Source organism: Rhinoraja longicauda, chromosome 22, assembly GCF_053455715.1.
Source record: "Rhinoraja longicauda isolate Sanriku21f chromosome 22, sRhiLon1.1, whole genome shotgun sequence".
Taxonomy (NCBI): Eukaryota; Metazoa; Chordata; class Chondrichthyes; order Rajiformes; family Arhynchobatidae; genus Rhinoraja; species Rhinoraja longicauda.
Window position 1 is genome coordinate 33,126,412 of NC_135974.1, and position 24,110 is coordinate 33,150,521.

Below are 24,110 nucleotides of genomic sequence, written 5' to 3' on the forward strand. Positions count from 1 at the left end.
GGGACTAGTATAGCTGGGACATTGTTGTCCGGTGTGGACGAGTTGGGCCGAAGGGCCTGTTTCCACACTGTATCACTCTATGACTCTATGAACCCGGGTACCTGGCGCTGTCAGGCAGCAACTCTACCGCTGTGCTACTGTGCCGCCCACTTGCAGTTCATTTTCATTGCATTTTATCACTAACACTTCTCAAGTGAGGCTAAGATTGGATTTAATCCAGTTTGTGGAAAGTTAGTCAGGGACCCATTACACTTAATCACTCTCCACATCCTCATGTGTAAGTTCCTGTGCGTGCTACATGCCAGATTAGGAAACTTCAATCTTTATCAGCCGAATAAATAATTTAAGTAATAAATTGGAGATGGTATAATGGTGCACACCAATGCCTGATGTCCTGGCGTGTAGTATAGCAGATGTAAACGCAATCCAATGCAGCATACCGATGTAAACACAATCCAAGATTTTGCAAGGCAATGTAAGCTTAACTTAGCCATTTTTTTCTTTAACCTGTAGTATAAGAAAATAACTGCAGATGCTGGTACAAATCGATTTATTCACAAAATGCTGGAGTAACTCAGCAGGTCAGGCAGCATCTCGGGAGAGAAGGAATGGGTGACGTTTCGGGTCGAGACCCTTCTTCAGACTATTGCAAGCAAAGACTTCTGAAGACGGGTCTCGACCCGAAACGTCACCCATTCCTTCTCTCCCGAGATGCTGCCTGACCTGCTGAGTTACTCCAGCATTTTGTGAATAAATTTTTCTTTAACCTGTTCAGTTTAGTTTTGAGATACAGCATGGAAATAGGCCCTTCGGCCCACTGAGTCCGCACCGACCAGTGGTCCCCCTACATTAATGCTATCCTACACACCAGGGACAGTTTACAATCTTTACCGAAGCCAATAAACCAACAAACCTGTAGGTCTTTGGATTGTGGGAGGAAACCGGAGCACCCGTTGAAAACCCACGCAGGTCACGGGGAGAACGTACAAACTCCGTACAGACAAGCACCCGTGGTCAGGATTGAACCTGGGTCTCTGGTGCTGTAAGGCAGCAACTCTACCGCTGCGCCACCGTGCCGCACTACCTCACGAGAGTTGAATGGCCATTTTGGCATTGCGAGCAAAGACTTCCTATTTCCAAAGTCAGTCGAGATAGTCCAACTAAACCAGAATACAGGAAACAAAATCATCTCTCATCTCATATGCTCACTCACATCTCTGCTCTCCACAGTCACCACCTAAGGTTAGGTTAGGTTACAGTCTAAAGGACTTGGGTTATAGTCTAAAGAAGAGTCCCAACCTGAACCATAATCTATCCCTGTTCTCCAGAGATGATGCCTGACCCGCTGAGTTACTCCAGTACGGAGCGTCCGTTTTTTCCTTTATTATTGTATGATTCTTAGATACTAAATTTAACAGATTTATCGTTTGCAGAGGGACAGAACTTCAAACAACATGTTACATTATTAAAGATAATGTGTGGTCATGGATCTGAGATCACAGTGTGTCAGCAGTGGTTTACCTGTGCTGGCGTTTGTTGCTCTGTAGGGTATGTCATAGATGCTTCCCAGTAATTGCTCTCTATTTCTGAAGGAGCTGTGCTGAATTTCATCCGTCATGTGACGACTGAACTGGCTCACCGATACCTGTGAAAATAAGAACGTGAGTCTGAAGAAGGGTCTCGACCCAAAACGTCTTCACCCATTCTGTCTTTCAAGAGCTGCTGCCTGCCCCGCTGAGTTACTTCGGCACTTTGTGTCTATATTCGGTGTAAACCAGCATCTGCAGTTCCTTCCTACACAAAATAAATCACCGTACCTGACAAAGAACGCCCATTGTTTATTTTACGTACCATAACTTAATTGTTATATTACCAACAGGTCGACCCCAGGTTATCACCTGTGGTGTCAAAGGTTAGGCAGGATAATGGGGTTGAGAGGGAAAGATAGATCAGCCATGATTGAAAGGCAGAGCAGACTCAATGGGGGTGAATGGCCTGATTCTGCTCCCAAGTCTTATGGTCTTATGGATGCCATGAACTACCATAATATTATTGAATTCAAAAGTTTGATGTACAGGTATATGCATACGTTCTTTCCAACTTTTCCTACATCTCTCTCTCTCTCTCTCCTTTCATTTGAGTTGAGTTTGAGTTTATTTTATTGTCACGTGTACCGAGGTACAGTGAAAAGCATTTGTTGCGTGCTAACCAGTCAGTGGAAAGACAATGCATGATTACAATCGAGCCATGCACAGTGTACAGATACATGAAGGGAATAACATGAATAACGTTTAGTGCAAGATAAAGCCGGTAGAGTCCGATCAAAGATAGTTTGAAGGGCTCCAATGAGATCATTCTTTTCAGTCTTATGTGTTTTTAATGCCATTAATTGAAATACTGTGGCAGTATCATTACCGTACAGAGTTATTTGTTTGTGCAATTCTGGATAAAATTAACTTCTGGCCATCTGTAACTAATTTGTTCCCTAGTGATGGCTTGTATTATTTAAACATGCAGAGGGTAATTTTTACTTTGTTTAATAAGGTTGGCACGGTGGCGCAGCAGTAGAGTTGCTGCCTTACAGCGCCAGAGACCCGGGTTTGATCCTGACCACGGGTGCTGTCTGTACATTCTCCTGGTGGGACCGCGTGGGTTTTCTCCGAGTGCTCCGGTTTCCTCCTACATTCCAAAGACATGCAGGTTTGTTGGTTAATTGGCTTCTGTAAAATGACCCCTCATATGTAGGATAGAACTAGTCCACGGGTTATCTTTGGTCAGCCTGGACTCGGTGGGCTGAAAGGTCCTCTTTTCACACTGCATCTCAAAACTAAATAACAAGTTGCTTTTAGATAGTCTTTCATGGATATGCTGGGAATGGATTATGTTTAGGCAACTGAGATTAGTTGATCTTGTCATTATGTCCAGCACGGACATTGTGGGCCGAAGGGCCTGTTTTGGAGTTGTGTTCTATTAATGACCAATTATACCCTCCCGCGTCTCTAAAACCCCACCATGGACTGCTAGAAACTTAAAACAAATATTCAAGATTTCAAAATCAAGTTATTGTCACATGTACCAATCAAGGTTCAGTGAAATTTGAGTTACCATTTATTAAATGTAAATTAAGTGTACCTAACGCTTGACACCGAGACCGTCGCTTGGACCTTGCACAGAAGCCATAGCTGGGGTTAAATGTAAGCAAAATAAGCTCAGAATTGCACAAAACTGAGGCATTGCCACCAACAACTGAAGATGTAAACAAATTACTCTCTCAGGGCGGAGGGACACGCTACACCCAACGCCCTCTGTGGCCACCCAGGGAATTGCAAGTGCTCTCTCATAATTTTGTCCCCATAAAGGAAACATAGAAAACAGGTGCAGGAGTAGTCCATTCGGCCCTACGAGCCAGCACCGCCATTCAATATGATCATGGCTGATCATCCAAAATCAGTACCCCGTTCCCGCTTTCTCCCCATATCCCTTGATTCCGTTAGCCCTAAGAGCTAAATCTAACTCTCTCTTGAAAACATCCAATGAATTGGCCTCCACTGCCTTCTGTGGCAGAGAATTCCACAGATTCACAACTCTCTGGGTGAAAAGGATTTTCCTCATCTCCGTCCTAAATGACCTCCCCCTTATTCTGAACTCCCCCCACATCGGGAATGTTTTTCCTGCAAAAGAAATGCCAGATCATCAATGGCTGGAAAATCGGTGGTGGACCTGTATTTAAAAAAACAGAAATATCTCGGAAACTCTAGGTTTGTATGTAAACCCCTTCTTACCTGTATCCCCACTGGCCCGATTTGGTCAAATACACTAACACTGTCGTAGACGAAGGAGATGATTTTCTTGAAGTTCTCTTCTCCTACTGATGAAGATCCATCAATTATAAACATCAGGTTAGCTGTGACAGCACGACAATCTAAAGGAGAAAGGAGAACGATTGGTTAGGAAAAAAAACTGCAGATGCTGGTTAAAATTGAAGGTAGACACAAAATGCTGGAGTAACTCAGCGGGTCAGGCAGCAACTCTGGAGAGAAGGAATGGGTGACGTTTCGGGTTGAGACTGTTGTGTTCTTTAAAAAGATACAGTGAGTCCGACTGTGTTTTTACGCGAGTGTTTATTCAACCGCCATCTGCTCCCCCGGGCTCCTCACTGTCACCCTCTGATGACCCCCTACCAATAGACCTGTGTAGTCTTAAAGGCACATTGCAATAACACCACATCTCCCCTTTCTAGAATCAATCGGTAGACTGCGGTTGATTCACCAGACCTTAGAGGATTAATCTGCCTCTTTAGCTGGAAGGTCTGTTCCTATCTGAACTAAATTAAATCAACATAAGTACATGTAAACACATTGTCTTAGTGAAAAGGATTTTACCCTTTTCACTAAATTAGAAAAACATTTTTCTTTAGAAACTCTCTTTTTTTTTCACTTATAGTTCAAACTATCTGGTCTCACCACTCTTCTCCCAAACCTGGTTCTGGGAGTGGATGGCAGTTCTGGAATGTTCTCTTTTGGTGGCTCTGCTGAGCTCTGCTCTGGAATGTTCTCTTTTGGTGGTTCTGCTGAGCTCTGCTCTGGAATGCAACCCAGTCGGGAGTTGCTCTTTCATACCACCCCCACTCTGGTCCGGCAAGGGTTTCATGGGAATTAGATGGTGACGGTTTCGCCTGACCGTCCCGTGAGGTCCCTCCACGATGTAAGCGCGGGGGGCGGTGTGGCTGCCGATCACAGCTCCAGCTTCGCCTTGATCCGTGACCCACACTTCTTGTCCGGGAAAGAGCCTGTCGTCACGATGCCGCAGGTTGTACCGTTGTGCATCTCTGATTCTCTTCTCCTTTTCCTTCCACGCAACTACTTCATTGTCGGGAAGAGCAGGATTCAGCAGGGCTGGAAGTGTTGGTACCGTAGTGCGAAGCCTTCTCCCCATAAGGAGTTGGGCTGGGCTGTACCCGTTTTGCAGTGGGGTCGCTCTATATGCAAGTAAAGCGAGGTAGGGATCCGCCGCTTTCTTCAGGAGACCCTTCACTGTCTTGACTGCACGTTCGGCCTCCCCGTTACTCTGAGGATATCTCGGGCTGCTTGTGACGTGGCGGAAACCATACGACTTTGCAAACGCAGCAAAGGCGGTTCCGGCAAACTGAGGCCCATTGTCTGTGACCAATGTCTCCGGAATGCCGTGACGTGCAAACATTGATTTGAGGTGGTGGATTACATCTGTCGACTTGGTGGGGCTGAGTGGAGCGATTTCCACGTATCTCGATGCATAATCCACTACCAGCAGGTAGTTCTTGCTTCCCAGCATGAACAAGTCAGCTCCCAGCTTTTGCCATGGTCGGCCTGGGTATTGTGATGGCATCAGCGGCTCTGTGTGGTTCTGTCTCTCCTTGCTGCATGTCCGGCAGTTGAGGACCAATTCGTTCAGCTGCTGACTTAGTCCAGGCCACCACACTGACCGTCATGAACGCTCTCTACACTTCACCACTCCCTGGTGACCTTCATGTAGTCTGGTCAGCACGTCGTTCCTCATAGTTGAGGGTATGACTAATCTGTCCCCTTTGAGTAACAGTCGGTCATTTACCGTGAGCAATGCTTGTTCTGCCCAGTACAGCCTGAGTGCCGGTTCACTGTTGCTATTCGTTGGCCATCCTTCCTGACACAGCTGCATTACACGTGCGCACACACTGTCCCTTTTTAGCTCCGCTCTCAACTCATCCAGGTAGGCAGTGCTTGCCGGCAGGTTCTCTATTATCATGTCCACATAGATGTTTGTATTCTCAAACAACTCCTTTTCGTCAGGCGTTTCCCCCATTTTCACAGGAGCACGCGACAGCGTATCAGCTGTCCACAGACACTTTCCTGGCACATGAGAAATGGAGTAAGAATAGCGCATGAGGCGCATCCGGAAACGCTGAATCCGTGGAGGGAGAGCATCCAGTGCCTGTGACCCCAGCAGACTCAGGAGAGGCTTATGATCCGTCTCCATCTGGAAGTGTTTACCGATGAGAAAGTTGCGGAACCTTTCACAAGCCCAGGTCAGGCCCAAGGCCTCTTTCTCCACCTGCGCGTATCTCTGCTCCGTCTGTGTGAGAGATCGTGACACGTAGGCTACCGGTCTCCACTCCTCATCCCATTTTTGGAGAAGTACACTTCCCAGGCCGTAAGATGACACGTCTGCTGAGACTTTGCATTCACGGTTCGTGTCGTACATGGCTAGTACAGGTGGGGATACCAGTGCATTTTTCAAATCTTGAAACGCTCTTGCCTGGTCGACGCCCCACAGCCAGCAGTTCCTCTTTGACAGGAGGTCTCGCAGAGCCTTGTCTCTCTCTGCTAGTTGCGGGATGAACTTCCCCAGCTGGTTAACCATTCCGAGAAAGCTCCTCAGCTCACTCACATTGATCGGCTCCTCCATCTTCCTTACAGCCTCAGTCTTGCTCGGGTCAGGACTAATGCCACTGGAGGAGAGGACATGACCAAGAAAGGTCACCTCTTCCTTCGACAGGTCACATTTGTCAATGTTAAGCGTAATGCCCGCCTTTTGGATCCTCGCCAGCACAGTATGCAGACGAGCGTCGTGCTCCTCTCGTGTTTGGCCCCAGACCAGTACATCATCCATGTGGCAGACGATTCCCTCGAGTCCCTCTGTGACCTCTGACACCATCCTATTTTGAAAGTGTTCGGGGGCAGAGGCAATGCCGAAGGGCAGCCGCTTGAAGTAGTAACGACCGAAGGGTGTGATGAATGTTGTGTATTTTGCTGAGTCTTCGGTCAGGGGTATTTGCCAAAACCCCGTGTTGGCATCCAACTTGCTGAATAATCTGGCTCCAGCCAGCATCTCCAGTGTTTCCTCCACCGATGGCAGGATGTACTTTTCTCGACACACCGACTCGTTGAGGTTAGTGAGATCGACGCATATGCGTACGGCTCCTGTCTTTTTCGGCACCACCACCATGCCTGAACACCAGTCAGTAGGCTCTTCAACCCTGGTGATCACCCCCAGGCCTTCCATGCGGGACAGTTCTCGCTCGACTTTACCCATCAGCGGCAACGGAATCCTTCTGGGTGTCTTCAATGAGAACGGTTGGGCCCCTGGTTTCAGCTTGATGGCATACTGCTGTCGTACCTCCCCGAGACCGCTGCATAGCTTCGGGTAGCTAGTCTTAAGTGTCTCTATGGTGATGCTGTCTAGCCGAACCACAAGCTCCAGCTTGCCGATAGCAGGCCTCCCCAGCAATGCAGTGTGCAGGTGTCGTGTGACGTATACATCCTCCATCACCCTTTTCTCTCCTTTCACCAGGAACAGCCCAGCGACGCCCACAACTTCTAGTGGACTCCTCCCGGGTCCCAGCAGTGGCTTGGTTGCTTTACGGAGGGTAGGTGGATCGCTGTCTCTATAGATCTCTTTAAACACGGTGTGGGGTAGGACTGTAACATCGGCGCCGGTGTCAATTTTCAATGACACGTTTTTATCATTTATGTCGATGTTTACCATCCATGGCTCTCCATCGGCTGTGACGCTGCCTAGGAACATAACATCCTCGTCCTCTTCAACTTCCTGCACGGTTTTGGGTGATCTACACACACGCTTGTAATGTCCCTTTCTCCCACACAAATGGCATTTCGCATCCTTTGCCGGGCAATCCTGCCTTGGATGGGACGGAGAGCTGCCACATTTATGGCACTGTACACTTTTCCCCCTGCTGTGTTGGGCGCTGTGTGTTTTGAGTTGGTGGCCATAAGCCTGGTGAGGTTTGTTTTTGGCACCTTTACTACTGCTCTTATACACTCTGTCCACAGATTTAGCATCACTTGTCTCTGTCCTGGTGTCACCTCGCAGAGAAGATTGTTGCCGTTTCACCTCCTCACTCTGCCTCGCCATATTGACGGCCTTTTCGAGCGTCAATTCTGCGTCAAGCTGCATACGTTCGGACAGCCGCTTATCCATCAGTCCGACAACAAGCCTGTCGCGTATCAGCTCGTCGTGTAGCACCCCGTAGTTACAGTGCTCTGCCAGCGCATATAACGCAGTGACAAAGGCATCCACTGTTTCATGTTCTCCCTGCCTGCGCATGTTGAACTTGGCACGCTCATAGATTATATTTTTCTTTACTATGAAAAATCGTTGGAAGCCATCGCGCACCCTTATGTACGTTCCGCTTTGTGCTATTGTCAGGTTTAACCCGCGCAGAACATCGTCCGCCTCATCTCCCATGCAATAAATCAGCGTGTTAACTTGATTATCTTCGGAGCTGGCATTCAAGTTACTTGCCAGACGGAACCTTTCGAACCTCCGTATCCATTTATAGACAATAGACAATAGACAATAGACAATAGGTGCAGGAGTAGGCCATTCAGCCCTTCGAGCCAGCACCGCCATTCAATGCGATCATGGCTGATCACTCTACAAAAGGGACGGGTTGCATCTTAACAGCAGGGGGACAAACATTCTGGCAGGCAGGTTTGCTAGTGTGACACCTGTGGCTTTAAACTAAGTAGTGGGGGGGAGGGGTTAACAAATTGTGAATATGAAGATGAGGTCAAAGGGAATACAGGAGATATTGCAAAAGACTCTCGGAAGAATGGGAACAGAAGTTCTAGAGCGGAAAAGAAATTAAGGGCAGGGCCAATTGTGAACGATGTGAGAGAGGAGGTAAATACAGAAGTTAAAGTGTTGTACTTAAATGCGCGTAGTATAAAAAATAAAGTGGATGAGCTTGAGGCTCAGTTAGTCATGGGCAAGTATGATGTTGTAGGGATCACTGAGACATGGTTACAAGAGGACCAGGGCTGGGAACTGAATATTCAGGGGTACACAACGTATAGAAAAGACAGACAGGTGGGCAGAGGGGGTGGGGTTGCTCTGATGGTAAGGAATGATATTCATTCCCTTGCAAGGGGTGACATAGAATCAGGAGATGTTGAATCAGTATGGATAGAAATGAGAAATTGTAAGGGTAAAAAGACCCTAATGGGAGTTATCTATAGGCCCCCAAACAGTAGCCTCGACATAGGGTGCAAGTTGAATCAGGAGATAAAATTGGCGTGTCAAAAATGTAATGCTACGGTGGTTATGGGAGATTTCAACATGCAGGTAGACTGGGAAAATCAGGTTGGAAATGGACCCCAGGAAAGAGAGTTTGTAGAGTGCCTTCGAGATGGATTCTTAGAACAGCTTGTACTGGAGCCTACCAGGGAGAAGGCAATTCTGGATTTAGTGTTGTGTAATGATCCTGATCTGATAAGGGGACTAGAGGTAAAAGAGCCATTAGGAGGCAGTGATCACAACATGATAAGTTTTACTCTGCAAATGGAAAGACAGAAGGGAAAATCGGAAGTGTCGGTATTACAGTATAGCAAAGGGGATTACAGAGGCATGAGGCAGGAGCTGGCCAAAATTGATTGGAAGGAGGCCCTAGCAGGGAAGACGGTAGAACAGCAATGGCAGGTATTCCTGGGAATAATGCAGAGGTTGCAGGATCAATTTATTCCAAAGAGGTGGAAAGACTCTAAGGGGAGTAAGAGACACCTGTGGCTGACGAGGGAAGTCAGGGACAGCATAAAAATTAAGGAGAGGAAGTATAACATAGCAAAGAAGAGTGGGAAGACAGAGGATTGGGACTCTTTTAAAGAGCAACAAAAGTTAACTAAAAAGGCAATACGGGGAGAAAAGATGAGGTACGAGGGTAAACTAGCCAATAATATAAAGGAGGATAGCAAAAGTTTTTTTAGGTACGTGAAGAGGAAAAAAATAGTCAAGGCAAATGTGGGTCCCTTGAAGACAGAAGCAGGGGAATTTATTATGGGGAACAAAGAAATGGCAGACGAGTTAAACCGTTACTTTGGATCTGTCTTCACTGAGGAAGATACACACAATCTCCCAAATGTTCTAGGGGCCGGAGAACCTAGGGTGATGGAGGAACTGAAGGAAATCCACATTAGGCAGGAAATGGTTTTGGGTAGACTGATGGGACTGAAGGCTGATAAATCCCCAGGGCCTGATGGTCTGCATCCCAGAGTACTTAAGGAGGTGGCTCTAGAAATAGTGGAAGCATTGGAGATCATTTTTCAATGTTCTATAGATTCAGGATCAGTTCCTGTGGATTGGAGGATAGCAAATGTTATCCCACTTTTTAAGAAAGGAGGGAGAGAGAAAACGGGTAATTATAGACCAGTTAGTCTGACATCAGTGGTGGGGAAGATGCTGGAGTCAATTATAAAAGACGAAATTGCTGAGCATTTGGATAGCAGTAACGGGATCATTCCGAGTCAGCATGGATTTACGAAGGGGAAATCATGCTTGACAAATCTACTGGAATTTTTTGAGGATGTAACTAGGAAAATTGACAAGGGAGAGTCAGTGGATGTGGTGTACCTCGACTTTCAGAAAGCCTTCGACAAGGTCCCACATAGGAGATTAGTGGGCAAAATTAGGGCACATGGTATTGGGGGTAGGGTACTGACATGGATAGAAAATTGGTTGACAGACAGAAAGCAAAGAGTGGGGATAAATGGGTCCCTTTCGGAATGGCAGGCAGTGACCAGTGGGGTACCGCAAGGTTCGGTGCTGGGACCCCAGCTATTTACGATATACATTAATGACTTAGACGAAGGGATTAAAAGTACCATTAGCAAATTTGCAGATGATACTAAGTTGGGGGGTAGTGTGAATTGTGAGGAAGATGCAATAACGCTGCAGGGTGACTTGGACAGGTTGTGTGAGTGGGCGGATACATGGCAGATGCAGTTTAATGTAGGTAAGTGTGAGGTTATTCACTTTGGAAGTAAGAATAGAAAGGCAGATTATTATCTGAATGGTGTCAAGTTAGGAGGAGGGGGAGTTCAACGAGATCTGGGTGTCCTAGTGCATCAGTCAATGAAAGGAAGCATGCAGGTTCAGCAGGCAGTGAAGAAAGCCAATGGAATGTTGGCCTTCGTAACAAGAGGAGTTGAGTATAGGAGCAAAGAGGTCCTTCTACAGTTGTACCGGGCCCTGGTGAGACCGCACCTGGAGTACTGTGTGCAGTTTTGGTCTCCAAATTTGAGGAAGGATATTCTTGCTATGGAGGGCGTGCAGCGTAGGTTCACTAGGTTAATTCCCGGAATGGCGGGACTGTCGTATGTTGAAAGGCTGGAGCGATTGGGCTTGTATACACTGGAATTTAGAAGGATGAGGGGGGATCTTATTGAAACATATAAGATAATTAGGGGATTGGACACATTAGAGGCAGATAACATGTTCCCAATGTTGGGGGAGTCCAGAACAAGGGGCCACAGTTTGAGAATAAGGGGTAGGCCATTTAGAACGGAGATGAGGAAGAACTTTTTCAGTCAGAGGGTGGTGAAGGTGTGGAATTCTCTGCCTCAGAAGGCAGTGGAGGCCAGTTCGTTGGATGCTTTCAAGAGAGAGCTGGATAGAGCTCTTAAGGATAGCGGAGTGAGGGGGTTTGGGGAGAAGGCAGGAACGGGGTACTGATTGAGAGTGATCAGCCATGATCGCATTGAATGGCGGTGCTGGCTCGAAGGGCTGAATGGCCTACTCCTGCACCTATTGTCTATTGTCTATTGTCTAATCAGTACTCTCAATCATTTGGCCCACTCTTGCGGCTTTGAAAAGTCGAAGGACTCCGGAGGCTGGATGCTAAATGTAGCATTTGGTCCTACCGGGGCTCTCTGTGCGTTGTCATCTTGCATGTCGCACTCTTCTTTCTCTTTTGCCGTCAACGAGCTCCAAACGATAGTTGTTCGACTCAAAGTACACTTCACGCACCCTACAGCACTTCTGACACCATGTTGTGTTCTTTAAAAAGATACAGTGAGTCCGACTGTGTTTTTACGCGAGTGTTTATTCAACCGCCATCTGCTCCCCCGGGCTCCTCCCCGTCGCCCTCTGATGACCCCCTACCAATAGACCTGTGTAGTCTTAAAGGCACATTGCAATAACACCACAGAGACCCTTCTTCAGACTCACGTTTCGGGTCGAGACCCTTCTTCAGATGATTGTTTAGTTCAGTTTCGAGATACAGCGCGGAATCAGGCCCTTCGGCCCACCGAGTCCGCACCGACCGGCGATCCCCGCACACTAACACTATCCTACACACATCAGGGACAATGCTTTTACATTTACACCAAGCCAATTAACCTACAAACCTGTACCTCTTTGGAGTGTGGGAGGAAACCGGAGTTGCTTCCTATCCAATAACTTTGATTAAAGACGTCGCAAAGAAGCCACAAAACAAAAGGCTTGAAGCGTTGTTATGTTCATAGAAAACAGGTTATTTTCAAAGAGATGTAGGAAGGATCTGCAGAGGCTAGTTTAAACCGAAGATAGAGTAACTCAGCGGGACAGGCGACATCTCTGGAGAGAAGGAATGGGTGATGTTTCGGGTCAAGACCTTAAAAGAGGGTTAGCTCTGGAGTCACACAGCACATATCCATGTGGAAATGTACATGGATAGGAAAGGTTTAGTGGGATATGGGACAAACACTGCCAACTGGGACTAGCTTAGATGATGCATCTTGTTTGGCATGGACAAGTTGGGCCGAAGGGCCTCTTTCAGTGCTGTATGACTCCATGACCTCATGGCTTGAGTATTAGAGAGTGAAATGACCGTGGCAGCCTTCATAGAAAGCCTTATAAGCAGATGTGCGCTAAATTTCAAAATGCATTTGGCAAAACTCCAGTTGAAAATGCTGTTGCTTTGATGCACATCGGGGTGAAGCAGCAGGGAAGAAACACAGTGCCAAAGACAGGAAAATTCACATCAAGATCATCTGATTAGTTGAAGTCTGATCAGCAAGCGTGATCAAAGCAACAAGCTAAAGACTCCATCCTTGGGAATCGGATCATAGAAACATAGAGTATAGGTGCAGGAGTAGGCCATTCGGCCCTTCGAGCCAGCACCGCCATTTAATATGATCATGGCTGATCATCCAAAATCACTACCCTGTTCCTGCATTCTCCCCATATCCCTTGATTCCGATTGCCCTAAGAGCTATGTCTATCTCTCTCTTGAAAACACCCAGTGAATTGGCCTCCACTGCCTTCTGACTTGGAGAATTCCACAGATTCACAACTCTCTGGTTGAAAAAGTTTTTCCTCATCTCAGTCCTAAATGGCCTACCCTTTATTTGTATCATTGTACAGTCACAAAGCCCACCATTAAACTCAAGGAAAATAGAGATCACAGAAAGTGCAGAAACTCAGGCTTTTCAACAACAAATGGTGAGAAAGTATCTTATTCAAATGTGTTTAGAGTTGTAGACTCACACAGCATGGAAACAGGTCCTTGTGTGAAACATAGGCCTGCGTTTGGCCCATATCCCTCTAAACCTGTCCTGTCCATGTACCTGTCTAAATGTTTCTTAACCGCTGCAATAGTCCCAGCCTCAACTACCTCCTCTGGCAGCTTGTTCCATACACCCACCACCCTTTGTGTGAAAAAGTTACCCCTCAGATTCCTATTAAATCTTTCCCCCTTCACCTTGAAGCTATGAGTTCTGGTTCTCGATTCCCCTACTCTGGGCAAGAGACTCTGGGCATCTACCCGATCTATTCCTCTCATGATTTTGTACACCGCTATAAGATCACCCTTCATCCTCCTGCGCTCCAAGGAATAGAGTCCCAGCCTGTTATAGTGTATGAATGCAGGATAAAGGGAATAACGTAAAGAGTCATAGAGCGATACAGTGTGGAAACAGGCCCTTCGGCCTAACTTGCCCACACCGACCAATATGTCCCAGCTACACTAATCCCACCTGCCCACATTTAGTCCATATCCCTCCAAACCTGGCCTATTTAATGTGCAATGAGTGCAAGACAAAATCCAGTAAAGTCCAATTAAAGATTGAAAATAGCTAATTGTAGTTTCAAAAATACAAGCTCTTTAGTTTTCTACATTGCTCATTTCTATTCATTATCCATAAAGAAATGATTCTCTGATTAGTTATTTAAGAGAAGCACTGTACCCAAATGAATTGCATCGAGAGAGCAATACCGCCACCTTGTGGTGTGGAAAATAAGAGACAACTGACAACACTAAAAACACGCTCGGATTTTCAATATTGATCCCAGATATTAAAGTGAAAATCAAGTCTCCAGAGATGCTGGCTGACCCGTTGAGTTACTGCAGCTTTTTGCATCTAACTTTGTGTGTATTGTTGGTATAAACCAGCATCAGATATTCTCTGTTTCTACACTAGGCTTTTGAACTCCACAAACACTAACTAAACTCTGAACTGAGAGCTATCTTGGTTGCACTAAAGACGTTGGGATTTTAGCACTAACTAGACCAAGTGGACCCGTTGGGCCCAAACCTCTCCTGCATTGGTGCAGCACCCTGTCCTCTCCTCTCTCTCCTCAACCCCCCACCCCCTTCTCCCCCAATCCCCCCTTCCCCCCTCCCTCCCTCCTCCCCTCCCCCTCCGCTCCTTTTAAACTTTAAAATGTGAATAACTTAAAAAATATAACACCGATTTCAATAAAACTACTTGCATTATCACTAAAGTGACAATGGTGAGTAAGGTGGGCCTAAAATTGTCGCGCTACCGTGTACCGTTTTGGCTGAAGTTCAGTCACAAACAAGATAACAAACGAGGGTCTTAGTATGTAGATATTGAGATTAATTATTTGAAGAAGGGTCTCGACCCGAAACGTCACCCATTCCTTCTCTCCCGAGATGCTGCCTGACCCGCTGAGTTACTCCAGCATTTTGTGAATAAATCGATTTGTACCAGCATCTGCAGTTATTTTCTTATATTCATTATTTGAAGGTTTTGTTCAATGTGTTATCTATGAATACTGTATTTACGGGCCTGTAATTCTGCTGCAAGTAAGAATTTCATTGGTGTTCGGTGTTTGTCTAAATAAATGTTACACCAACAGATCGACACACGGTTCTGATAGAAATACATTAAATAATAAAAATATCTTACCTTTCAGGACGATAGGGGCAGTGCTGGAAGCAAATGGAGATCTGATTGGAAGTGGTACTGACAACAAGAAACAAAATTACACCTTAAATATAATAATTGCAACACAAGTATATTCATCGCAGTTTAATTTTGTGTTTGATAATTTAATAAAGGACCTCATTTAATTTTCACTTTGAATTATATCTCCCAAGAGAAGCTGCAAATCATAATGTTACAATAACATGTATAAAATCATGAGAGGAATAGATCGGGTAGATGCACAGAGTCCCTTGCCCAGATAGGCGACTCGTGGACCAGAGGACAGGTTTAAGGTGAAGGGGAAAAGATTTAATAGGAATCTGAGGGGTAGCTTTTTCACACAAAGGGTGGTGGGTGTGTGGAACAAGCTGCCAGAGGAGGTAGTTGAGGCTGGGACTATCCCAACAGTTAAGAAACAGTTAGACAGGTACATGGATAGGACAAAAGAAAGACACAAAAAGCTGGAGTAACTCAAAAAGGCAGCAACTCTGAAGAGAAGGAACGGGTGACGTTTCGGGTCGAGACCCTTCCCCATAGGACAGGTTTGGAGGGATAATGGACCAAATGCGGGCAGGTGGGACTAGTGTAGCTGTGTTGGCCGATGTGGGCAAGTTGGGCCGTAGGTCTTGTTTCCAAATATGACTCTAATAACAGTCTAAATAATGCAAAATATTTCTTGTTTAATTTCATCCCTTCATGTTCAAGCTTCAGTAATGTGTAAATATTAGGATATGAATTGGGATATTATCCTAGAGTCTGAAGAAGGGTCTCGACCCGAAACGTCACCCATTCCTTCTCTCCAAGGATGCTGCCTGTCCCGCTGAGTTACTCCAGCATTTTGTGTCTATCTTCAGCATATTATTTCTAGTGACTTTTAAGAGGCTTTTAAATGGGAATGCAGGGATGTAGATTATGTGCACGCAGATGAGAGTTGTTTATTTTGGCATCATGTTTGACATGGACATTATGGGCAAAGGCCTTGTTCCTATGCCTTACTGTTCTATATTCTAACTTGTACAATTCTATTTTATTCCATTTCAAAACCTTCCTTCTAAGGTTGAGGGGGGACCTCATTGAAACTTACAGAATAATGAAAGGCACAGATAGAGTGGATGTGGAGAGGATGTTTCCACTGGTGGGAGAGTCTAGGACCAGAGGTCACAGCCTTAGAATTAAAGGGCGCTCTTTCAGAAAGGAGGTGAGGAGGAACTTCTTTAGTCAGAAGGTAGATAATCTGTGGAACTCATTGACACAGAGGGCTGTGGAGGCCAAGTCAGTGGATATTTTTAAGGCAGAGTTAGACAAATTCTTGATTAGAACGGGTGTCAAGGGTTATGGGGGGAAGGCAGGAAAATGGGATTAGGAGGCAGAGATCAGCCATGATTGAATGGCGGAGTGGGCTCGATGGGCCGAATGGCCTAATTCTACTTGTGAATTTTAGGCATTTTCCTTATTTTAATGCATAAAGTTGAATCCACCGGGTAATCTTGAAAATGATTATTGTTGCTATTAGCACTGATGAGTGTTGGGCACATTGAACTAAATGACCAGTCAAGATGTGACCCCCATTCAAAATGAAGTAGATTAGCACCTTGTTCAAATTCGGTACAAACTCGGCTGCTCAATGGAAATAGAAATAGAACATGTCTCAACTCTTTCTGCCTGATCTGCCGAGGTGTTCCATCAGTCACACTGTGTGGAAACAGGCCCAGTGGCCCAACTTGCCCACACCGACCAACATGTCCCGTCAACACTAGTCCCACCTGCCTGTCTTTGGCCCACATCCCTCCAACCCTGTCCTGTCCATGTACCTGTCGAAATGTGTCTTAAACGTTGCGATAGTACCTGCCTCAACTACCTCCTCCAGCAGTTCATTCCATACGCCCTCCGCCCTCTGAGTAAAAAAGTTACCACTCAGGTTCCTATTAAATTTCCCCCTCCTCCCTCCTCACCTTAAACCTATCACATTTTCTGTATTTACTTCACATTTCTAGCCTCTCCAGCATTTTGATATTCAGTGGCAATGTGGTGCTCTAATCAAATTGGAGGTGAGAGGGGAAAGATTAACTGGGAACCCAAGGGGCACTTTTTCACATAGAGGGTGGTGGGTGTATGGAACGAGCTGTCAGCGGAAGGTAGTTGATGCAGGTACTATAACAGCATTTAAAAAACATTTGGACAGGTACATGGACAAGAAACGTTTGGAGGGACATGGGTCAAACTCGGGTAGGTGGGACTAGAGTACGTGGGGCATCTTAGTCAGCATGGGCAAGTGGGCCGAAGGGCCTGGTTTTGTGCTGTATGACTCTGTCATTGGGGGGATGTTCAAGAGAGAAATCAATGAGTTTTTAGAGATTAAGGGCAATGAGGAATATATAGTGTCACGGACAGCATGGTGGCACAGCGGTAGAACAGCTGCCTTACAGCACCAGAGACCCAGGTTCGATCCTGACTACAGGTGCTTGTCGTTACGGAGTTTGTACGTTCTCCCCGTGACCTGCGTTGGTTTTCTCCGACATCTTCGGTTTCCTCCCACACTCCAAAGACGTACAGGTTTGTAGGTTAATTGGCTTGGTGTAAATGTAACGTTATCCCCAGTGTGTGTAGGATAGTGTTAGTGTGCGGGGATCGCTGGTCGGCGCGGGCTCAGTGAGCCGAAGGGCCTGTTTCCGCGCTTTATCTCTAAACTAAACTAAAACTTGTGCTTCTTATAAATACAACTAAAACAAAAACTAAAACAAAACTTAAAACTGAAGGTGAATGATTTGCCACGAGTTTATTCACTGGAGGAACCGGCAGGCGGGGCTGGTGCTGTTTTCAGGCAACTGAATCATCTTAGCACAACCAGAGAGCAGTGCAGAACTACTATATACCTGTTTGGTGGCCCTCGGTCTATCCTTGATCGGACTTTGCTGGCTTTACCTTGCACTAAACGTTATTCCCTCATCATGTATCTGTATACTGTGGCGGCTCCCAAGGGTAGGGCCATACTACTACCGACCCCTCGGCACGGGAATGGACCAGTCCCGGGAGGCGGTCCTGGACTCAGGGATATAAGGACAAGGTTTGGGCGCCAAGCCATTCCGGCAGACTAGACCCGTCTGAGACCCACGATACAATAAATATACCTTCCCGAAATACCTGGCTCCTTGCCTTTATCAACACGCTACAATACTGTAAATGGATCGATTGTAATCATGCATTGTCTTTCTGCTGGCTGGTTAGCACGCAACAAAAGCTTTTTACTGTACCTCGGTACACGTGACAATAAACTGAGCTGACTGATTGACTGACCTGCCTCCTCCCACTTGTACGTTTATGCTGTTTTATTCATAACTTACATGTAGACTGAAGAACAGAAACTGGAGATCCTGTGACTTGTTGCAGTCTCGTGTAGACTGTGATCTTGTATTGACTATTGGGAAAGAGATGTTGGAAACAGTACTTGTTTATTCCTGCGCGCAGGGTATTTTCCTGCATCTTTCCTTCTGCAAGTGAACCCAGAAAAAAATTAAATGAGAAACAGGTTGCTGACCTCGAGAGTATAACACAGACCATCACACAAGCCAACCTCCCTTCCATTGACCCATCTACACCTCATGCTGCCTCGGCAAGGCCAGCAGCATAATCAAGGATGAGTCGCACCCTGGCCACTCCCTCTTCTCCCCTCTCCCATCGGGCTAAAGGTATAGAAGTGTGAAAAAGCACACCTCCAGATTCAGGGGCAGTTTCTTCCCAGATGTTATCAAGCAACTGAACCATCCTACCACAACCAGAGAGCAGTGCTGAACTACTAACTACCTCTTTGGTGACCCGCGGACTATCCTTGATCGGACTTTGCTGGCTTTACCTTACACTAAACGTTACTCCCTTATCATGTACAGTATCTATACACTGTAAATGGCTCGATTGTATGCATGTGTTGTCTCTCCATTGACTGGTTAGCTCGCAACAAAAGCTTTTATCTAAATCTCGGTGCACGTGACAATAAACTACACTAAACTGGTACACATTCCACGGTGTGTTATAGAGTCATATAGTGATACAGGTGGAAACAGGCCCTTCGGCCCAACTTGCCCACACCGGCCAACATGTCCCATCTACACTAGTCCCACTTGCCTGCGCTTGGTCCATATCCCTACAAACCTGTCCTATCCATGTATCTGTCTAGCTGCTTCTTAAACATTGGGATAGTCCCTGCCTCAACTACCTCCTCTGGCAGCTCGTTCCATACACCCACCTCACTTTGTGTGAAAATGTTACCCCTCAGATTCCTATTAAATCTTTTCTCCTTCACCTTAAACCTGTGACCTCTGGTCCTCGATTCACCTTCTCTGGGCAAGAGACTCTGCGCATAGTCCCCCTCATGATTTTATACACCTCCGTAAGATCACCCCCTCATCCTCCTGCGCTCCACGCAATAGAGTCCCAGGCTACTCAACATTTCCCAATAGCTCAGGCGTCCTGGCAACATCCTCGTAAATCTTCTCCATACAGCTCGTTGAAAGATCATTAAAGAGGAGAAGAGGAAATAGTTGAGGAAAACAGGAGGAAAACACAAATTTTAGCTTAAAAGTGAAATCTCAGAGCGAGTCTACCTGTCAGTGACTCCAGCACAATCCTGGAGCCAGAAGATCCAGCAAACTCTTCCCACTGAACGCACATGGAGGTCAACTGCACCTGGTACACACGGAGATCAGTGACGTTCAAGTGTACTGCAAAACAGAGAGACATTGTCTAATTCAGACAATAAACCTCAAGGTAAATATTTCACATTGACACAGTTTAATGGGAACCTGAGGGTCAACTTTCCCACACTGAGAGTGGTGGGTGTTTGGAACGAGCTGCCAGAGGAGGTAGTTGAGGCAGGTACCATAACAGTATTTGGAAGACATTTGGACATGTACTTGGATACGAAAGGTCCAGTGGGATATGGGCCAAATGCGGGCAGATTTGGCTCAAGCAGGGTCTTGACCCGAAACGTCACCTATTCCTTCTCTCCAGAGATGCAGCCCGACCGGCTGAGTAACCCCAGCTTTTTTTTCCTCTATCTTCAGTGTAAACCAGCATCTGCAGTTCCTTCCCACAGATTAGATTAGTTTAGAGATACAGTGTGGAAACAGGCCCTTTCAGCCCACCGAGTCCACGCCAAACAACAATCACCCATCCATTACCTCTAGCCTACACACAAGGGTCGATTTACAGAAGCCAATTAACCTACAAACCCGCACATCTTTGTAATGTGGGAGGAAATGGGAGGAAACCCACGCGGTCACAGAGAGAACGCACAAACTCCATACAGCCAGCACCCCCGGTTAGGATCGAACCTGGGTCTCTGGTGCAGTGCAGCAGCAACTCTACCACTGCGCCATTGTGACGCCCACCACCAATCTTTCGGTTAAACAGCTGAATTGACAACCAAACAAATGTTCGGTTTTGAGTCAGCACCTTCTGCAGATGCCTTCGATGGTGGGGAGGTCAGTACCCATGATGGACTGGGCAGCGGTCAACACTTTTCTTTACGAATCGCCTTCGTTCCTGGGCATTCGAATTGCCAAGCCAGGCCACGATGAATATCCTCTCTAGTACCCCTGTAGAAATTCAAGAGAGCATTCGTCCATACAACAAATCTCCTCAATCTTCTCAGGAAGATTGCCCTTACAGTTCATAAGTTTATAAGTGATAGGAGTCAGAATTGGGCCATTCAGTCCATCAAGTCTACTGTGCCATTCAATCATGGCTGATCTATCTCTCCCTCCTAACCCCATTCTCCTGCCTTCTCCCCATAACCTCTGACACCCGTACTAATCAAGAATCTATCTACTGTATCTCTGCCTTAAAAATACCCATTGACTGAGTTGGCCTCCACAGCCTTCTATGGCAATGAATTCCACAGATTCACCACCCTCTGACTAAAGAAATTCCTCCTCATCTCCTTCCTAAAGGAACGCCCTTTAATTCTGAGGCTGTGACCTCTGGTCCTAGACTCTCCCACAAGTGGAAACATCCTCTTCACATCCACCCTATCCAATCCAGTTTCTACCTTTATTATTTGACTCAAGAGTGTTTTATTGTCATATGTCCCAGGTAGAACAATGACACTCTCACTGGCAGCAGCACAACAGAACATGTAAACATAGCACACTGTAAACAATATAATAAACGAGAGAAAAAGTTCAGTGTGTGTGTATATATACACATACACACACACATATATATATATATACAAACACACATATATATATATACACACATATATATACACACACACACACACACATATATATACACACACAGCCACATATATATATTTATACACACACACACACACACATATATATATACACACACATATATGTACACACACACATATATATATATACACACACATATATATATATATATATATACACACGCACAGACACACATATATATACACACACATATATATATGCACACACACACATACACGTACACACATATACACGTGCACACATAAAAACATGTACACACATTCATACACATGCACACACACACACACACACATATATATATATATATACACACACACACACACACACACACACACACATATATATACATACACATATACACACACACACACATATATACATATACACACACAGACACATATATATATATATATACACACACACACGCCCAATACGTCCCCATAAAAAACAAATAGACAAATAATAGTGCAATAATAACAGTAACAGTCTATTGTAGTTCAGAGCTTATTTGAGGTTGTAGTGTTTAATAGCCTGATGGCTGTAGAGAAGAAGCCATTCCTGAAACTGGACGTTAAAGTTTTCAGGCTCCTGTACCTTCTTCCCGATGGCAGTGGTGAAACGAGTGTGTGCAATGATGTGGACGTGGGGACTTACACGTGGTTACTCTTTGCGTAACGGCAGGGCTCTGCCCATTTGAATAGACGGCCGTCACACTGACATTGTATTCCTGGCCACTCTGCAGGTCCGTTAGCTCAGCAGAGTCTGCACTCCCGTCAGTCGTTACATGCGTGAGTAGAGCTAGGAACAAGAGGAAATGCAGAACTCTCACATGCACAAACCGAGAAACAACACGCATTGTCTTGGAAGATAATCTGGCCTACTTTTAAATTATAAAATTAACCAAAATAAAATCTAACCTCAGCTAAAGTTCTGTCCAAGTTACATCCATAAGCCAGGGTGCTGTCCGATTCACCTCTCCCCCATTGTGCACATTAGACTTTGTCTCTGGAACTGATGCGCTACCATGCTGACAATTGTATTCTGCCCTCTGTATTTAGACAATAGACAATAGACAATAGGTGCAGGAGGAGGCCATTCGGCCCTTCGAGCCAGCACCGCCATTCAATGTGATCATGGCTGATCATTCTCAATCAGTACCCCGTTCCTGCCTTCTCCCCATACCCCCTGACTCCGCTATCCTTAAGAGCTCTATCTCGCTCTCTCTTGAATGCATTCAGAGAATTGGCCTCCACTGTTGGTTTTGCCCCCCCCTCACCTCTTTGCCAGCTTTCTCCACCTCCTCCCCCACCACAATCAATCTGATGAAGTGCCCCGACCCAAAGTGCCGCCTATCCAAGTTCTCCAGAGATGCTACCTGACCCGCTGATGTGAACCAGCATCTGCAGTTCCTTGTGACTGCAGTCACAAGATCAGTCCTGAGCTACTATCTACCTCATCGGGGACCCTCGGACTACCTTTGATCAGACTTTACCATGCACTAAACGTTTATCATGTATCTGTATACTGTGGATGGCCTGATTGTCATCATGCATTGTCTTTCCACTGGCTGGCTTGCATGCCACAAAGGCTTTTCACTGTACCCCTGTACACGTGACAACAAATTAAACTAAAACTAAGCTAAACAAATCGACACTTACCGGAATCTGAATAGAAAAGCACAGAGAACCCTAAAGGTCGCGCCTCGGGTTTTTCCCAAGTGACCCGGAAGTAATTAAAGGTTATATCAGTGATTCTCACGTTGGTCGGTGGAAGAAATGGCACTGCGGGGAAAGAAACTCAACGTTAAAGCCCTTGCCAGGCACTCTTTAGACTTATTTTAGACTCTAGGCTTTAGAGATACAGCGCAGAAACAGGCCCTTCGGCCCACCGAGTACGTGCCAACCAGCGATCACCCCGTGTACTAACACCATCCAACACACTAGGCACAATTTACAATCTTTATCGAAGCCGATTAACCTACGAACCTGCATATCTCTGGAGTGTGGGAGGAAACCGGAGCACCCGGAGAAAACCCACGCGGGCCACAGGGAAAAGGTAGAAACTCCGTACAGACAGTACCCGTAGTCAGGATCGAACCCGGGCCTCTGGCGCTGTAAGGCAGCAACTCTACCGCTGCGCCACCGTGCCGCCCTGTACAGGTAATGTTAATTTGAAATTAAACTGGACAGGATTAAACCACACTCTCGTGCCACACCAATGGCCACCCTTACAACACCGAAGGTATTTATTCACAAAATGCTGGAGTAACTCAGCAGGTCAGGCAGCATCTCGGGAGAGAAGGAATGGGCGATGTTTCGGGTCGAGACCCTTCTTCAGACCCGACCCGAAACGTCGCCCATTCCTTCTCTCCCGAGATGCTGCCTGACCTGCTGAGTTACTCCAGCATTTTGTGAATAAATACCTTTGATTTGTACCAGCATCTGCAGTTATTTTCTTATACTACCCTTACAACAACAGTGACCATCCTTATAATCAAACACACATTTTTCTTCCATGACTCCACAGTGTCTCACAGAATGTTTTTGTTTGATGCTCAATAACCCAGATGTGTTGTGCAGGAAGGTACCGCTGATGCTTGTTCAAACCGAAGATAGACACAAACAACTGGAGTAACTCAGCAGGACAGGCAGCGTCTCTGGAGAAAAAGGAACGGGTGACGTTTCGGGTCGAGACCCTTCTTCAGACCTGAAACGTCGCCTATTCCTTCTCTCCGGAGATGCTGCCTGTCCCGCTGAGTTACTCCGGCTTTTTGCATCTAACCCAGGTGTGGTGGCAGCAATGAGGAAATTAGTACCAGTATTCATTGCCGTTACTCTCTGAAGATGACAGCAACTTTTGGTAGTTTATTGCAGAGATCCCCACGTTCCAGTCAGTGATT

General features: G+C 46.1%; 1 protein-coding gene across 1 annotated transcript in view; it reads right to left on the bottom strand.

The window, feature by feature from the left end:
* Positions 1-24,110, bottom strand: part of LOC144604540 (collagen alpha-1(XIV) chain-like) — a 116,632-nt gene that overhangs the window by 42,040 nt on the left and 50,482 nt on the right. The window contains 7 exon segments of the mRNA XM_078419072.1: positions 1,522-1,645; positions 3,783-3,922; positions 14,940-14,996; positions 18,299-18,445; positions 19,556-19,672; positions 21,866-22,009; positions 22,870-22,992. Coding sequence (XP_078275198.1) covers positions 1,522-1,645; positions 3,783-3,922; positions 14,940-14,996; positions 18,299-18,445; positions 19,556-19,672; positions 21,866-22,009; positions 22,870-22,992 — 852 coding nt within the window.